The following is a 17,996-nucleotide window of genomic DNA, read 5'->3' on the forward strand; positions in this document are numbered from 1 at the left end:
TACCCATTACCGAGCAGTGCGCGTTCCGAGTTACACTAAAATAAAGCAATCATGTATTCCCCGTGAGAGACACCACGTTAATGAGAGATAGATACATGGATACATGTGTCCAGATGCCTGTCAAATTGTTAGACAATGCTGCTCCGCATCTCTACAATGGAACAAACTGGTGTAGACAAAGCCTAGACCAGACGTGAGATCTGAGCGGGCTGTACACTCAAGTCAAAGTCACGATAGATTGATAAATCCCGAAAGTGACGGTGATCTTGGCGTACGCCTGTTTTTTGGTCTGCGCAACTTTGATAAATGAGGGCCAGTGAGTAGATAGCCAGAAACGGCAGGCGGGAGAGCGGGAATGTCTCCAGCTCTTTAGTAAGAAAGAGAGAAAAAAGAAAAAATCCGGTCGGGATACCAATCTCATCCAATCATGATACAGGATAAACAAGTGATATTGGAAGGGATGAAACAAATAAATGAGCAGACAATTTTTAAACTGTGTGTGTATAGACAGATGGATAGAGCCGGCATACCTCTTTGTACTTACAAAATGATCACTCAATGGTTACGATTGCATTTTAGACATTCTTTTCAAATGCAGATATACAGTATGTTGGTTACTTGTTCACGTTTCGTTATTTCAATTTGTTTTGATTATTAACAATGTTATTTAGATAACATATTGTTTAGACAGATGCCAGGTTTGTTGTTTACCTGGTACCCTAGTTTCTGTCTTTGCACTCTACTTTAATGTATGTAATATTAATGTCTATTTAAAAAGAAAAAGAAAAAAGGGAATTGAGGGAATTGTTTCATATTTGCATGTGTAGTACATGAAATTTGTTCTCTGCATATAACCCATCCTATCCTAACTATAAGGAGCTTAGGGAAAGTGCCATTAATACAGCGCTTTTCTGTTCCGAAACCATTCATATAACGAAAAAAGAAAAAGAAAAAAATATCTATAATTATGCTGTTTAAGGTCATCACATCTAAAAGGAATATAAAAGCCTTGGAACACAGAAAGCCTTCCCGGAAAGATGAATCAGGGCTCTTTGTGCACAAGCATTTGCACAAAATGAACTGCTTGACCTCGCACAGAACAGCACAAAGACCTAAGACAGCACACTCTAATAATAGAATATTGACTGGCACTTCTGAACATTTGTCTGTGAAAGCAGACATGTATGGATCTGGTATAAGCCGTTTTTCTTTTTTACCCCATACTTAAGAGTTAAATTACCGGAATACCATAAGGGGGGGGGGGGGGGGGGCAATTCTGGTCATGTAATAATAGGTGAATATCCGGCGACAACTGAATTGGATACTGAAAGGATACGTTTTGGTTTTTTTTGTTATGAATGCGCAACCTCACCTTCACCTTCCTGGGAACCCACTTGGGGTCCCGATGCATCGTTTGAGAACCTCTGACATACAGCAAACAATCTGTCCGGCCGGGAATCTAACCGGGGAATCGCTGATAAGGGCATTCTGGCACACGTATGGTTATGCACCCCTAACCACTTATCAGTTTGCTCCCCCTCCTTCCCCAAAACAGTATTGACAGGCAATTCTACAGGCTAACAAAGACAATCCCAATCCCAGCCATCAGCAAGTAGCTTTGGATAATAACGATGATCTAGATCCTCGATAATGTATCTGGCTAGCTCATCAGCACTTTCCGCTCCTGCATGTTTCTTTTTTAAATTTCAAATATAAAGTGCTTACCCCATGGAAACGGATGTTCCAATTTGAATCGGGCGGGTCGGGATCGTATCGTTCAATAAAAAGTATTTTAATCTGATCGGTAGCCATTTTCTCAGAATTTTCTCCATATGCTTTCAACTACGCAGTTGAAAGCATACCTCCCTATCGGTTGGGAGGTATATTGCACTCTGAATCAGAAATCAGAAGAAAAAAAATCTCATAAAGTTATAATGTATCAGAGTCTCATTATCTCATTATAACTTTATGAGAAAATGGCCGCCGATCGGATTAAAATGCTTTTTATTGAACAATACGGAAGATGCGGGTACTTCGACCCACCCGATTCAAATTGTGAAATCCGTGGCCATGGGGTAAGCACTTTATATTTGAAATCTGAACGTTTATGTATATATACGGGTTGTAAATGGAGAAAGTGCCAAAACCAGGTTGAAGTTCCGCCATGATGCTCGTGACAGACGAGCGTCATGTGAACCATGGCTACGTTTTTGGACACACTTGGACTCATGTATTCGTCTTAAAGGTCAAATTAGCCTTCATGATTTTGGGGGATAAACAATTATCTCATGAACAAGTATAAGATCACTTATATACTGCTAACCCTTTTGTGGCTGGCCAATTGAAACACTTTAAAGCGCTTTTTATCAGTTTAATTCTTCGTGTAGTTTGTAGTAGTCACTTTGGCTTTGTAGGGTAGAGTAATGGGTAGAGGAGTAGTAGTAGTAGTAGTATGTAAAAGGACCCCAAGTATATAAAGAATGTAATAATTGGACCTTACAGGTCCAAACACACTAATAGGGACTATAAAAGGCAATCAAAAAGGTGTCTAAAGGACACATCAGTAAAAACAGAACCCTTTTCCCTTGAAGAACAAAGCATACATTTTCCCCTCAGAGAGCCTCCGGTTTGGGCATTTTGTGAAAGATCATCCACTTCCCTAAAAACTAAGCTGTGTGACAAAGGCAACAGATTTCTTAACCACTTAAACCCTAACCCTCTGTTGACCGAGGTCCCCCAGAGGTTGATACAGTACTTGGTCCAGTCCCTTTCCCCCTCTCTACACCAAAACCCATTGCCAGAAAAGAGCAGATCTACGAGCTCACAACACGTCACGGCGTCACGCGATGTGAACTTATACAAGTGAGCATAGTTTAAAACACCTTGGTATAGCATCCTCTGCCCCCGCCCACACCCCTCCTTTCTCTGTAAATATACCTGTTGATGCTAAGGTTTTCTATCAATATGCATCGTACTGTATTATATGTATTACTGATGAATTGAGTACAATGGACCATATTGGAAACAAGCCCCCTGGGGCTTTTTGTGTTAGCATAATCTTTGACTGTACTACCTGTACTGTTAACAAACCTGTTAATAAGGTGTTCAATCAATCATAAACGCGATGTGAACTTGTAGAACTTGTATTTCCACCAAATGTTCGCCCCCAGACTAAGAACGCTAGGGTTTCAAGGGGTTCAAACATTGTTCAAACATATCTCACACATCATGTGAGGTCTAAACACGCAGTAGGGAACATTCTGTATTCAAGGAAGTGAAATTGGGTCAACTGCGGACCACTGTGCTTAAAAGGCTGAATTCTACTCAGCACGACGCATTGTGACCTTGTAGATCTGCTATTTTCAGTACGCGACCAAGTATAAATCAGGCTTTACAAACAGGACTTGTGGACATACAGTGTATCTTGGATAACGTAAGATCTTGGTCATACCTTTAATTGGTTCGATATTTATGAAACCCACAGACACACTAGCAAAAACACCACTTTAGCAAAACTAGCAGATCTACAAGGAGACAACGCGTCAATGCGATGTGAGCTACTGAGCTTGTAGATCAGCCATTTGTGCTACTTTTGCACAACAGTTGCACGAAGAAATAGGGCATTCATTTACTGGAAAGAAAACATAAAAAGTTTTAAAATGTAGGTACGAGGTTTATACTCGACAGCGACGATAAGAGACACTTCCCGCATTATGGGCTTGTGCGTTTGTACGCGTACATGTGTGCAGATCTGTGATCTCTGTCAGATCAGAGATCACAGCGGGGTCAGCGGTCTGCTCTTCATGTGACATCACACATAAAACACCATGCTGTCTGTTCATCTCCCCCAAGCACTCGCTATCTTTAGATTCGTCTGGCCAGTAGAAAATCAATTGTGATGGAATACTTTATGTCTAAGGAGGCCAAATGTGTGGTTTCACCGCTATTAATATGTGGGCAGGACAAGAACAGTGTCAAAGACAGACACACACACACACACACACACACACAGAGAAATGCTAGAAGCACACAAAACTTTTTGAGGCTGGGAGCCATGCAATCCTTTTTTTTTTACTGCTTTATTTCTCTCTGCTTTGTATTACAGTAGATGTGCCATTGGAGAGGGGGAAACAAAACAGTTGTGGGCCAGATTTAAACTCACTACACTGTAAGCACATGGGACAGGCTGTCGGCAGAGCAGCAAGGATGCGTCTAAGTCTATACAACAGCAACTATTGATTACCTTTTCAAATCGTTTAGATTTTTTTCTAGTCGATTGGTTCAATTAACTGTTGCACCCATAACAGCAACACACGGCACACGCACACACACACACACACACACACACACACACACACACACACACACACACGCTCCTGAAGAATCATGAAAGCGCTTACAGTGCTAACAGTCCAACATACAGTAGACACACATACAGGTTAGAGGTAGTGTGTTGGTGGACACCAAGTGTTTTCTTCTGGGTCATCAAACTGGATAACTATCTACTTCTGTTTCATGCTGCAGGGGAGAGAGAGGGTTTCTATTTCCTTTTTTCGCCCTCGCCCGCCTTATCTCTGTTTTCAAGATCAATACTACCCTGTTTATCTTGCCAACTTGATATGGCTATCCAGTCCTCCTCGCTGATGGTGTGCGTGCGTGCGTGCGCATGCGTGTACGTACGTGCATGCGCATGCACATGCATGTGCACTGGTTCCCGGGCAGAGGGGAACTTTATACAGGCCTATAGTTTTCATCTGGAGTAGAAACCAAATCTTTATGCTCCTAAAAATAGATGTTGCTGTATTTTTTCTTCTCTAGAGCACATTATACTCTCCATCGCCCCGAGCATTACTGGACTGAATCTGATCGCTGTGCTGTGACCAGTGTTATGACAGCCTGAAAGTCAGACCACGGCACATTTGTGACCATGATACAGTTAAGTGAGTATGCACTAGAACTAGTTGGTGCAACTGGGGGCTATTGTCATGTATTTATCATTGTAATAAGTGAGGTTAGAAGGCTATAATGTCTCAAGACAGATTCTGCTAACACCACTGAAGTACCCGGGAGGAAGTGGACTAAGAAGGGGGAGGAGCCAAACCGAGTTCCTGTTTCTACACAAAAAAGGAGGTGGTGCCCCCAGAAGCAAAAACTAAAGAAAACAAATATGTACCCCTTTTTTTTACAGAGTTCCCAGATTGGTAGGGCTGCAACTTATTGTTGATATGTATATGTTACAGGGAAAATGGCATTCCAGGGAAATTGAAAGGGGTACGCTTGTTTTCATGCCCCTCATGCAATTCTGTAGAATCAACGCTAGAGGGCAATGCAAGCCAGACATGAGCCCCACACCACACACGCACGCATGCACAAACCAGCACGCACACACGCATGCGCACACGCGCGCGTGTACACACACATACACACACACACACACACACACACACACACACACACACACACACACACACACACACACACACACACACACACACACACACACACACACACACACACACACACACACACACACACACACACACACACACACACTCCAGGGGGCGGGCCTGGCGGGCTATGTTAGTGCAGTGAGTGGCACTTGGGGCAAACGCAGTCCCCACACAACATCATTTACGATTCTGTGCCTATCGGTACATAACTCGGACGGCGCTTAAGTCGACTAGCAGACCATCGGCCGGTCGTCGCGGGCACTCGCGCCTGGAGGCGCTCGGGCGCGACTCCTCGGCCTCAAGGTCTGCTAAGTCGGAGCGCCTTCCGTCATGGTCCAAAACTATACTTTATCAGCGAAAAAAAAGTAGTCCGCGGTTGTTTGAAAAAGTAATGTCCCAAGCTGGAGTCAAACCCCGGCTCCCAGTGGTAGTGGGTGGGGAGTCCAATGATTATCGAAGTGCGCCACTGAGGCTTGTACTAGTGGTGCAAAGTAACAAAGTAGATTTACTCAAGTACAATTTTGAGGTATTCGTACTTTACTTGAGTATTTCTCTCATATTATCCATTTTATTTTCAGCGTTCCCCTAGCGTAGCTTCCTGGTTAGTATGTTGTTGTTGTGGTCGTCGTCCTCGCATCAAAGCCCCGCCTCGCAGCACCGCCCCGTGCCTATAAAACAAGCGCTCCCCTGTCAATTTCCCTGGAATGCCATTTTCCCTGTGACATATACACTGTATCAACAAATCGATTAACCAGCCCTATCTTATACTCTGCTTGTAAGGCCTTGTGAGTGGTGAGCGCGTACAGTAGATCAGCTTTTTTCAACAAAAAAAATTACGCTTTAGAAAATTGGTGAAAATCTTCACCTAAGATGTGCCTTATCGATTATTAATTTATTATTTTATAAAATCCTCTTTTTTATATTGATTAAATTGATTCGTTCAATTAACTGTTTAACCCCCAGAGTTTAGTTTCTTGAAAATGTTAGCCCCATTGTACGTGTTGTGCAAAAATAGCCACTCTATACGAGCTCACAACTCTTTGAATCGTTCAGAGAACCTGTAGAAAATATATATAATAATTGAAAAACAAAATTGAATTTATTTTTGAAATATTCTGCCTATAATGACATGCCAGGCTGAAAGTGATTAATAAACAGTAATAAAAAACATGTCTACAACAAAGTGAGGTCATAGACAAAACCTGTCTCACTTATCAATCAGGATTTGACCACAATACAGGTACTAACATTCATAACCCAGGAAGTATGCAGAGAACAGACCATTACAGAGTCAAATGTTCCTTATCTGCTGGCCACAGTCACCCGAATATATACAGCCTACGACTATGGCGCTCTGAAAAAAAAACTTGATTTGCATTCTGACCGCCCAGGTGGCACGTTGACTATGAGAGGTACTACAGGCCTGCTGCCATACATTACTGTCAATTATGGTATATCTCACCTTTCTGTCTATCTCTCTGTCTCTGCCTGCTACAGATGAAAACATGTTCTCCGAGCCTCAGATCAGTTAGATTAGACTACATTAATATGAATCCTTTACACTGTGAGTGGAGGAAGCAGCAGACTCATTCCCAGATTTAAGTTTTCTTCACAATCTAGACAAGACTCTTTTTTTTTAAATCTTTGTTGACCTGCTGGTTTTCATGGATTTTTTATCAAGTGCTGAGTCAACACAGCCATCTACCAGGAGATTTTAGAGCATGTTGTGCTTCCGTGCGTATGTTGACAAGCTTTATGGAGATGCTGATTTACTTTTCCAGTTTTGGTACCTGCCCACAGTGCCAAAACTACTGTACTAGTAACTGGTGTACTGACCATGGTATTACTGTGCTTGACTGACCAGCCAACTGGCCTGTCCTGAACCCCATGGATAATCTGTGTTGTATTGTCAAGAGGGAGATGAGACACCAGACCCAACTATACAGATGAGCTTAAGGCTATCAAAGCAAACCTGCGCTTCCATAACACCTCAGCAGTGCCACAGGCTGATCACCTTCATGCCATGCCCCATTGATGAAGAAATGTGTTCAAAAGTAGTCCAGACCAAGTATTAAGTGCATTAATTAACATACTTTTAAGATGTTAAAAATGTCTGTATTAGAAATCCTTCTTTTGAGTGGTCTCATATAATATTCCAATATTCTGAGATGTGGATTTTTGATTTTCATGAGCTGTATGCCATAATCATCAAAATCATCACTTTATGCGCAATGAATATATGAACGTTTCACTTTTTATATTATATTACAGAAGAAAATGAACTTTTCCACGATATATGTATATTTCTTAGAAGGATATGTATATCTACTATTTTTGAATAGCCAAAGTATAAAATATTGCTTTTTGTCTAAAACCTAAAATGGCACAGATGCTTTCCTGGTTTTAATGGGTTAAACCTAAGTGACAGTATACTCCGTTGCACGACAGTATCATGTGACTAAAATAGCAGACTGTTACAACCCTCTGGGTCTAGGGGTATTGGGATAGAGTCCCATGCTCTCACTAGTGGAGCTAAAAATAAAAAAGGAGAAATGATATTGATTGGGGGGGGGGGGGTTGTATAGTATATTCAAGGAAAGACGTTCAGAAAAAAATAAGGAAATTGGCGATCCTATGTGATCGGGCGGCACCTTGTACTGCATTAAAGGACTTATTATAGGATGGCAAGGGTCCACGCACAGCGGACACACTCACAGTTCTGTACATGCCTCGATTTGGTGTCTGCAGACACGCACGTTTTCCACACGTGAGCACTACAAATCAAAATGGTGAAACCTGTCTCGCAAACCAACAGGAGGTTACTTCCAATACAGCAAAACTGACATTCTCTTTAGTGGGCATGTGGCTAAACAAAAAAAGAAAAAGTTAAAGAAAATAGCCATGCTGAGCCTTCCCTTTAATCATACAAATGTGTTTAATCCCTGTGGAAAAAAACTGTTATTATGAGTGAAGCCTTTCGTTAAGCTAAACGTTTTTCTTTCACTTTCTCCCAATGTTCCTTAGAGCTGCAGTTATAGCTGCTGTTATAGGGCTTTTACAGACCAGCTGGTCTTGTTTCAAATCTATTCCGGTACTACTAAGTTAACAACATACACACGCAACATACACATGCACCGACACACATACATTTTGAGTGCATGTGGACGCTTGCATGTGTGTATACACAGATATTTGCGCGCGTACACACACACACACTATTTTGGGCAGAGCGTGCGGTCCTCTGGCCGAGTGGTTTTGGGGAATTACAGACCAGGCCCTGCATGGTCGTGTGTGCCGTTCTGTTCTGGCGACCACTATACTGTCGTGAGACGCCCACAAACTCCATCTCACAAGAGGCCATACTGAAGCATGTAACATTCTGTAATGCATTTTTCAATGAGTCACATCACACAGCGGCTGTCTTGTAAACTAATGTCTTCAACTGTATGTGTGGTGGTGGTGGTGGGGGTGGTACAAGCACTGTCATGGCAGCTAGAATTACTCATAATTAAGACAGAGAGAGCGATGGGGGGGGGGTTTGCTCATAATTGAGGGAGACAGGGATGGTTCATAACCACGGGTGAGAGAGGGAGATGTTCATAATTAGGGGAGGGAGAGTGGAAAGGGAGAGAGATTATAAGAGTGTGACAGGGTAAGTCAGCCTACCTGTAGTACAGTAGTATGAAAGAATGAGTAAGAGAGATGAATTATAAGTGTGAGAGTGTGTGTGTGAGTGAGAGAGTGAGAGAGTGAGTGAGTGAGTGAGTGAGAGAGAGAGAGAGAGAGAGATTAGAGAGGGAGAGACAAGTGAAAAGTAGCCAACGCAGCAAACTGTGGCTTTGGAAGCTTGGGTCTAATGCTGAATAATTCATGTGTTCCCTCGCAGCTTCTTCGAGTGTTGGGTCTACAAAGAGCTGTAATGCTGAAGAATAATGGAGATATGGGGGGGGGGGGACAAGAAGGAAAATCTGCAGGATTCCACCGCAGAAATAAATAACGTTGCTTCGCCGGCCAAACCACCAGAGGCTGGGCGACGGTAATTTAAGACACCATCTGAAGTATAATTTAAAAGAACAGGGACATGAGCAGCTTTTTAGTCACAGTTTATCGAGAAAATGTGAAATATTGAATGGGTTCTGGGAAGACTAGGCTCTGGGAAGAATATCAAAGGCCTATAACGTGACGAAAATGGGTTCCGTCCATGTCTTTGGAACCAATGCACAGAAGTAACTTTGTACGCTATACTAAAGCAAGTGCACAAGTATTTAAATCTCTGGGTACATTAAAGAGTTCTGTCAGAGTCACAAGTTATGCATGAGAGACTGACACGCAGACATTAAGATTTCGTTTTTTCATTTTCCTCTCCTTTACAATTGTCTGGTGCCGCCTGGTGGCCTCCACTTTTAACCCATTAAGACCTGAAGCCGATTCTACAAATGTCTTCTAAATCCCAACAGTATTCTGAAAAACTTATGTTGTTTCTATGTCAGTGGTGCTCAAACTTTTTCATGTCAAGGACCCCCAAAACGGGGGCCGAGGACCCCATCTCAAAATATTTTGTTCCAGGGACCCCCAGAAGCAAAGATTTGAGTTTAAAAATGTTCACTTTAAAAGAATATATATTGAAAGATGCACACATTTTCATGATTTAAAAAAAATTGCAGATCTACAAGCTCGTAGCGTGGCACTATGCCGCGCTATGAGCTTGTATATCAGCTATTTTTGAATAGCCAAAGTGTAAAATAATGCTTTTTTAGCTCAAATCAAAAAAATGACACAGATGCGTTCCAGGTCTTAATGGGTCTTACACCTGTGGTCTACGCAGCAGACTCTGATCCCCTGGCTTCTACTGGGGTGAGTTTCTCTATCATGACAATAGGTTCCAGGATCAAGAAAGGATCAAGGCTATTCAATCTATTCAATCATCTTCTGAAGCCCGACGTACTGTAAGTGCAACGCAATGGGAGGCTGCTCCATAACCTCTTGTGATGGAAAAACCCCTGTACACGACAACTCCACGTTTAAATATTGCGGTGATAAAAGACACTCATGTTTAACACATTGACTGCACATCAACGTATATAGAAGTCATTTCAAATCCAACACTTGACTGCCATTGGCCTCCATAGACGTCATTTGGTGTTTTCAGTGATTACGATAGAGGGCGCTCTTCCGCAACCTGTGACTGATCCTGGGACTCACGAAGAAAAATACACTTGGAAATCACGTGATCTAAAACAAATTCCAGCCCATCCGGTCTAACGTTATCAGATTTATAAAATACATTTATCGCTGCGTTTTTGGTGAAAACAAGCTATATTCAACTGCCGATAACTAAAGAAGGGAAGATCGCGGTTACAATTTTTCTTTTCCAGATGATAGAAGAGACCCTCGTCCTCCCCCCAGACATCAGTTGTTTACCTTCTTTGAAGAAATAAAATCTGTGGGTCTCGGAAGATTAGTAAAAACGCTGGCGGTGGCGGATGAATTCGTTAATTAATTCCTGGCAGTCAATGTTTTAATATGCAGGGGAAACCAAGTAACTTCAGCATGACTTAAAACAAGACAGGGTCTAATAATAATGGTGTGGTTTCATGTGGCCAGTCTATGACAGCATATGACGTCAGTACTATGATGTCAATCGTTTAGATTTTGAGGCGAGTCTGTGAACTTCTGATTCCCAGACGGCCCCCCTAAACATCTCTATATTTGGTCATGTTCTCAGCCCAATTCAACTGCCATTGACTTTGGCGAGTTACTTCCTTGGCCTACACTTGCAGCAAGAAATGTGGCACTGATCAATCCAGTGGTTTGTGAGATTAGCACACACATCTATCTATTTACACACACACACACACACACACACACACACACACACACACACACACACACACACACACACACACACACACACACACACACACACACACACACACACACACACACACACACACACACACACACACACACACACACACACACACACACCTGAGAAGAGCCTTGCTTTGGTGCTTGGATCCTGCACTGTCCTAAACAATGAAACCTGAAGTGGGCAGTCCACTTGGCTGGGAAAAGACCAAAACAGTGGGGTCTGGGGGTCAAGGTTCAGAGGTTGCCACCGACCCCCTTGGGAGGGGTTAGCCAGCCATCCGGCTGCCATGGGTCAATATTAAACACTCCCATATGCTGGACTGCAACCTTGTCAGAGAGCTAGAAACTATCAAGATAGACAGAGAGAGACAGAGAGAGACCTAGAAAGAGGTGCAGTCTGACAGAAACACAGGCATTCAAGCTATGTGTCTCAGTGTGTGTGTGTGTGTGTGTGTGTGTGTGTGTGTGTGTGTGTGTGTGTGTGTGTGTGTGTGTGTGTGTGTGTGTGTGTGTGTGTGTGTTTTAGTTGAGTGTGTACTATGTACCCATTAAACATTTAGGCCTACTACCAGTCAGAGTGCTTATGTACAGTATGAATGATGGTCTATGGGCTTACTGCTTAGAGTACATTCACAACACCACCTACACTCAACAGCATGCACACACACACACATACACACACACGTTTTCTCCTCCATGTGTCCTCTCTCACCTTCTTGGTCACTACTCTCATCTCCTTCTAATCCAGTCATTCTCATCTCCTATTCCCTTCCTCTCTCTCCGTCTCTACTCACCTGTTCAGTCTTTTCTTCCCCCACACACACTCTTCCATTTCTATCTAATTTGACCAATGAGAATTTCACCACTTTACCTTTACCATAATTAACCACTTAAACCATATATACTTTGTTTACCGGGGTCCCCTCCCTTTTCCCCTCTACACCGAATCTCTTTGCCGTATAAATAGCCAGTCTACAAGCTCAGAACACGTTGCGGCAAGTTGTGAGCTTGCAGATCTGCTACTCACGTCAAGTGTTCATCTATTTCTGCCGAATTTGTGCCCATTATGACAAGCCCAGCATATGTCCCCTGAATACTTACATTGGAATGATCATTTCTTTCAGTTTTCTCTTTTTTCCAGAGTTCAGGTGAGGATTGTGGCAATCAGTTGAATAATAAAAGGCAAAGCACATAAAAACATAGTTTATTGTAATCTATTCTATTTATGCTTCAGATATTTTCTGATTTAATTTTGGCTTGATTTGATTTTTATTAGCCCTTAACTCATTCACTGCCACTGACGTAATTGACGTAATTTCTCCCGTTTATTATTATTTTTTTTTTTAGTTTTTTTTTTAGTTTTTGTTTCAAATTTGACCCAAAGACCAAGGAGATATGATTGTTTAAAGATCTAGACTCCCATCCACTTCCTTGTTAACTTAAAACTTAAAAAATCTGTATCTCGGCTCCTGAGTACTTTTTTTTTTCGATGAAAAATCTCTGGCAGTGGGCAAACGCGGCCAGCAATAATTGTGGCAGTGAATGAGTTAAGAGAGTATCATGACGTAAAAATGTATTTGGTGTTCCTCAGTGGAAATACGTGTATTGTCCTCTGTATGCATTTAATCTATTATGTCAAGAATCTTGTGACATTGTTTTCAAAACGTGGTACAGTATATGAATTCAAATTATAAAATACCTATTTTGGGCATGTCATAGGTGAAAAATAGGGATAACAGATCTACAAACTCAGAACAAGTCACGATGCAATGCGTTGTGAGCTTGTAGATCTGCTATTCTTGCAATAGGGCTTAAGTGGTTATTAAGTTAAACCAAAGTGAAGTCAATTGAGTCAATTAGAACGAGAGCTCTTTTCTAGTTTCTGTTTTGTTTTGGGTTATTTTTAAGTGTGACCTCGCAGATTCTGGTTTGGTCTGGCTTTCAGCCTCTACCGAGCGGCGAGCTGGAGCCCTGACAGAGAGGGCACAGCCTAACCAAACTTGGCCTCCACCAGCATGCACTGTTTGTGTTTTTGTCCACACAAGGAAAGAAAAATGAGGGGAAAATCTTCCAAAACAAGGACATTTTGTTGGGTCTTAATTTAGAAAGTGGTCATTTGAGAGTTAAAGTTAAGCATTTAGTGGTTAGAATGAATGGTGAGTAATGTGAGTTGTCAGTCAATGAGATGTCCCTCCATTGTACGGTTTGTATACAAACGCGTGTCTACTCTGCACGTGTGCTCACGTGTGCATGCTATGTAGGGAAAATTTTATAAATAAATGGAATACATCTGTACAAGTAATGATGGGGAAAAAAAATCATATTTTCAAAAATAGCGGAAACAGTAGATCTAATTATGAACATTTCTTAAAAACATTTTAGGAGGTCCTTGTCATGAAACAGTTTGAGCACCACTGATATATGTATAGCAGCATACGTTTAAAAAAAACTGTTAGGATTTAGAAGACATTTGTAGAATCCCCAGAAGCAAGGATTTGAGTATCAAATGTTCGCTTAAACGTGTTTCACGTGTTTTTGAAAAAAAACCTAAGATATCATTATCTGAAGATTTGCAGCTCCATCCACTCCTTGTTTAACTTATAACTGAAAAAGGCTGTATCTCGCTTCCTAAGCACTTTTTTTTTTACTTTGAAAAAAAAAGAAATCTAAAATCGTACTGGCCAGAAATAGCCAGAAATAATTCGGGCACTCAATGAGTTAATATAAATAAATAAATCGCTTTAAAATATATATATTCAAAGATTTGCACACATTTTCACGATTTTTCAAAAATAGCAGATCTACAAGCTCATAGCGCGGCACTCGGTGCCGCGCTATGAGCTTGTATATCTGTAAAATATCTGTAAAAGTGTAAAATAATGCTTTTTTAGCTCAAGGTCTCAATGGGTTAAATGGTAGGTGTGGCGCCCCACCTCAGCAATCCATCTCCCAGGGGTCTTGCACATTGCAATCTGGGAACCCATTCAGTAAAAACAAAAGGGGGGAGGGGGGAATCCCCTTCGTTTTTGCCTCTGGGGGCACCACCTCCTTTTTCGTGTAGAAACAGGAACTCGGTTTGGTTCCTATCCCTTTCTAAGTCTATTTTCTGCTATTCTCAAAAGACGTTTTAACATTTTATACATTTGAAAACTTGTGATGAGTACTTTCTACTTTTGGTACATTTTGATACCAATACTGTAGTTGAGTATAAAAGTACAATATTTGTCGCCAGAGGATATCGATATATTGATATATTGCCCAGCCTATAATGAACTGGCAAAATATTAACAATAACTAGAAAGTTTCACTCGGTAGAGAGTATAGATCTGCCTATAACCATGTCAATATATGCCCTTTCCACCACAGATATGAGTGATTATGTAGTTTTGCCCACAACTGTGACCTTGTCCTTTTTGACTGATCATACCCACCACGTTTCATGAAAGTCCAGCTATCTTGTTCTCTATTGATCTTGAACTCGATTGTGATCTTGACCTTTTCAAGCCAGATGTTAATCACCTCTTCTCCGGGGTAGCATACAGATCCTTTCCACCAAGTTGGATGAAAATGTGGCCACTGTCTTGCCTTGCTAAAACAAACACATTGACCTTGGCCTTTGACCTATTAAACCAAAAATGTAATTCACGAAGATCCGGCCATCTGTCATTTAAATTATTTTGCGAACAGACATACAGTAGATAAGATAAATGGAATGTAAATACATAACCCCTGTCCAACTCTGTTTCCAGAGGAAATAATATAATTATAATAATACTGGAGTGTACAGTGTAATAAGGAGGTATTATTAAACCAAACAGCTACCGATAGCAACTCTACCTGTGTGGGCAGGAATGAGGCAGTAGTAATGTGCAACAGTTCAAATCCCCAAAAATGCAAGACAATCTCTCTAAAAAAAAACACGCAGACTTGGGTAATAAATGGGTAAATGCAAAGTAAGATCCAAAGATGATAAAACGGAACGGGCAACACAAAAGAGTCCCGGATTGGAGACGCAGCCTGGTTCTTACCTGAGTGAGAACATCCAGTTGACCGACGATGTGCTCCAGGGTGCTGGCCAAAGCAGGGGACAATCCTCCATCTGAGGACGGAGCCTGAGCCTGCTGGGACTGCTGGGTGGAGGAGGCTTTGGATGCTTGGGACTGGGACGTCCTGCTGCGGCTGCCGCTACGACTACAGGCCTGAGTACAGGAGGCACTCTGGGAGTCCTGTCCATTACAAAGATCCACCGGCTCCAAGCTCTATAAGCAGAGAGAGGACCAGAGTCAAACGAGATGTTAAAAGCAGAGCTCGGGATTGTCGTGAGCAGTGTTGAGATTGATTTTGACTTGTAATTATGTCCTTTTAATCGTGCAAACTTTAATTCAATATTAGCTTAAATATAAATTTAAGCTAAAATAGTCCTTTAATGTAGCTCTTAACCACTTACACAGCATCATTTGCACAGTCACAGCAACATAAGGGACACTAACAGACTGAACAAGCTGGTGCAGAGAAAAAGATACGTAGTGTAGCTTTAAGCCCTATATACTTACATTTCCATTTCATAGTACAAGCTCACGATTGCATTGTTGTTTGCATTATGGTTACATAGCATTCACTAACCTACTGAAACTATCTCAGTAATACGGTACCTATGTTTTATCCCGAATGAATTCTTGTCAAATTTAATTCAACATACTGTATCCAAAAATTGTTCCTCAAACCCAGCCAATTCCATGTCAACTGCACCTCCAAATAAGGATAATATTTAGCTTTTCCACAGCATGGTTCTCAGAGAATGTTGCATCAACCCTCACATCTACCACAGGAGACATTTAGTTGTAAGGTACTGTATGCTTGTGCACCTATTCACACTCATGCCCACATGCACACACACACTCGCGCACACACAGACACACAATCACCCGTCAGTCACCCAGTGTTATGATTAATACAACTAGACAGAAACACATGGACTCCTATGAGCACATATCGCCGTCTTTCCACTATCATGCCCACATGACTAAAGTGTGTGTGTGTGTGTGTGTGTGTGTGTGTGTGTGTGTGTGTGTGTGTGTGTGTGTGTGTGTGTGTGTGTGTGTGTGTGTGTGTGTGTGTGTGTGTGTGTGTGTGTGTGGAAGCACGAGTCTCCCAGACAATCCAGCTTCTCCGTCACAGCTGGGGAGACGAAAGCTGTTTTATTCATCACCACCCTACAGGATACGTCTATTAATCACACACACCTAAAAGATGTCTAAGGCCACAGCTTCAAACTGTGCCGAGTTAAACTGAAGCCAGATGAGCTGGGATGTCTGTCGTAACCTGGGTCAGCAAATCTGACACAGAGAGGGATGGTCCAAGCTGACACACTGACTAGGAGGTAGAGTCTACCTACATTACAGCCACGGATAAAGACTTAGGTTATTGATATCATCGAGAGCCCAATGCTCCCATGAAGCCTGATTTATACTTCATTCTGCACCTGGGTCTCCCAAGCTGAAAATAGCAGATCCACAACGTTGGAGTTCACAACGTGTCGTATTGCAACGTGTTGTGAGCTTGTAGATCGGCTTTTTTTGTCACAGAAAAGTATAAATCTGACTCACGTCATGCAAGTGTTAATGGATACTATACATACCAAATCTGGAGACCTACTCCGGTGACAAAGCTTTGGTTGCAAATCCAGTCACTCAAGGAAAAAACTAACCTGACAGCCCAGCGCATTATACTTTAAAAAAAAAGCATTAAAGGGCTGGCCTGTAACTGTATTGGCCTAGTTTCAAGTCATTCATAGCTGCTGTGACTATGCTCTAAAGCACAATAACTGAAAACAAGATATCATATCCAGCATGCTCTCTGAGCAGGGCAGAATGTGAAAGTAACTCAATACCCTTTGTCCTTGTCATGTTGTTGCTGAATAAATCCATCATAAAATACACTCCCACATTTTAAAGATGAGATGTGTTTTTTTGTCAATTTCTGATTTAAAGAGATAAACTACCGGTACTAGAATTTAACGTGAGATTCTGTTGACCATTTTTTTAATCATGGTCATTTTAAACAAACTTATGCAACATATTTTTAACACGCAAGTGGTTGCAGTGAACTAGATGATTATTTGATCATCAGCACTAGTTTTTCGTTTCTTTTGATACCCAGCTACACTGTACGTCAGATTGAAGCGGTATCTTCACTGAAGATCCAATTAGTCCTTCACTCAGCTCATCCCCCATTAACTTGTACTAGCATTGTGCTTCTAATGCTACTAACAAGCTGTCTAAAATTATTGTATCCGTTCAAATGGGGGTCTGTGAAAGTTAATTCTGTCTAAATGTTTTATCTTTATCAGCATGCATTAATCACTCTCCAAAAAGAAGTAGCAAAGCTCTTTTAGGGAGAAAAAAAATCTAATCCACTTGGGAATAGCGTGATTCAAATGTGGATCTCGGACTTCCTGTGGCCAACCTGTGACGTCAGTCATCTATGACGTCTGTCATCTATGAAATAGCAGGCCTACATATGACTCCAAATTTGGGCAAGGCTTCAGCCTGATCAGAGCCCCACTGACACGAGTGTCCTCATCCTAATATATTGGCTAATGTGTGTGTGGGCCACACAGTGGCCCCGTCACTATAACTCAGAAATAACCATAGAAACCGTGTCGTCATGACATCA

General features: G+C 41.7%; 1 protein-coding gene across 1 annotated transcript in view; it reads right to left on the reverse strand.

Moving 5' to 3' along the window:
• poc1a (POC1 centriolar protein A) overlaps positions 1-17,996 on the reverse strand; it is a 61,009-nt gene that overhangs the window by 1,866 nt on the left and 41,147 nt on the right. The window contains exon 10 of the mRNA XM_080423689.1: positions 15,350-15,580. Coding sequence (XP_080279815.1) covers positions 15,350-15,580 — 231 coding nt within the window. The remainder of the gene's footprint in view (positions 1-15,349; positions 15,581-17,996) is intronic.

This window comes from Gymnoscopelus braueri, assembly GCF_963280865.1.
Source record: "Gymnoscopelus braueri genome assembly, chromosome: 3".
Taxonomy (NCBI): Eukaryota; Metazoa; Chordata; class Actinopteri; order Myctophiformes; family Myctophidae; genus Gymnoscopelus; species Gymnoscopelus braueri.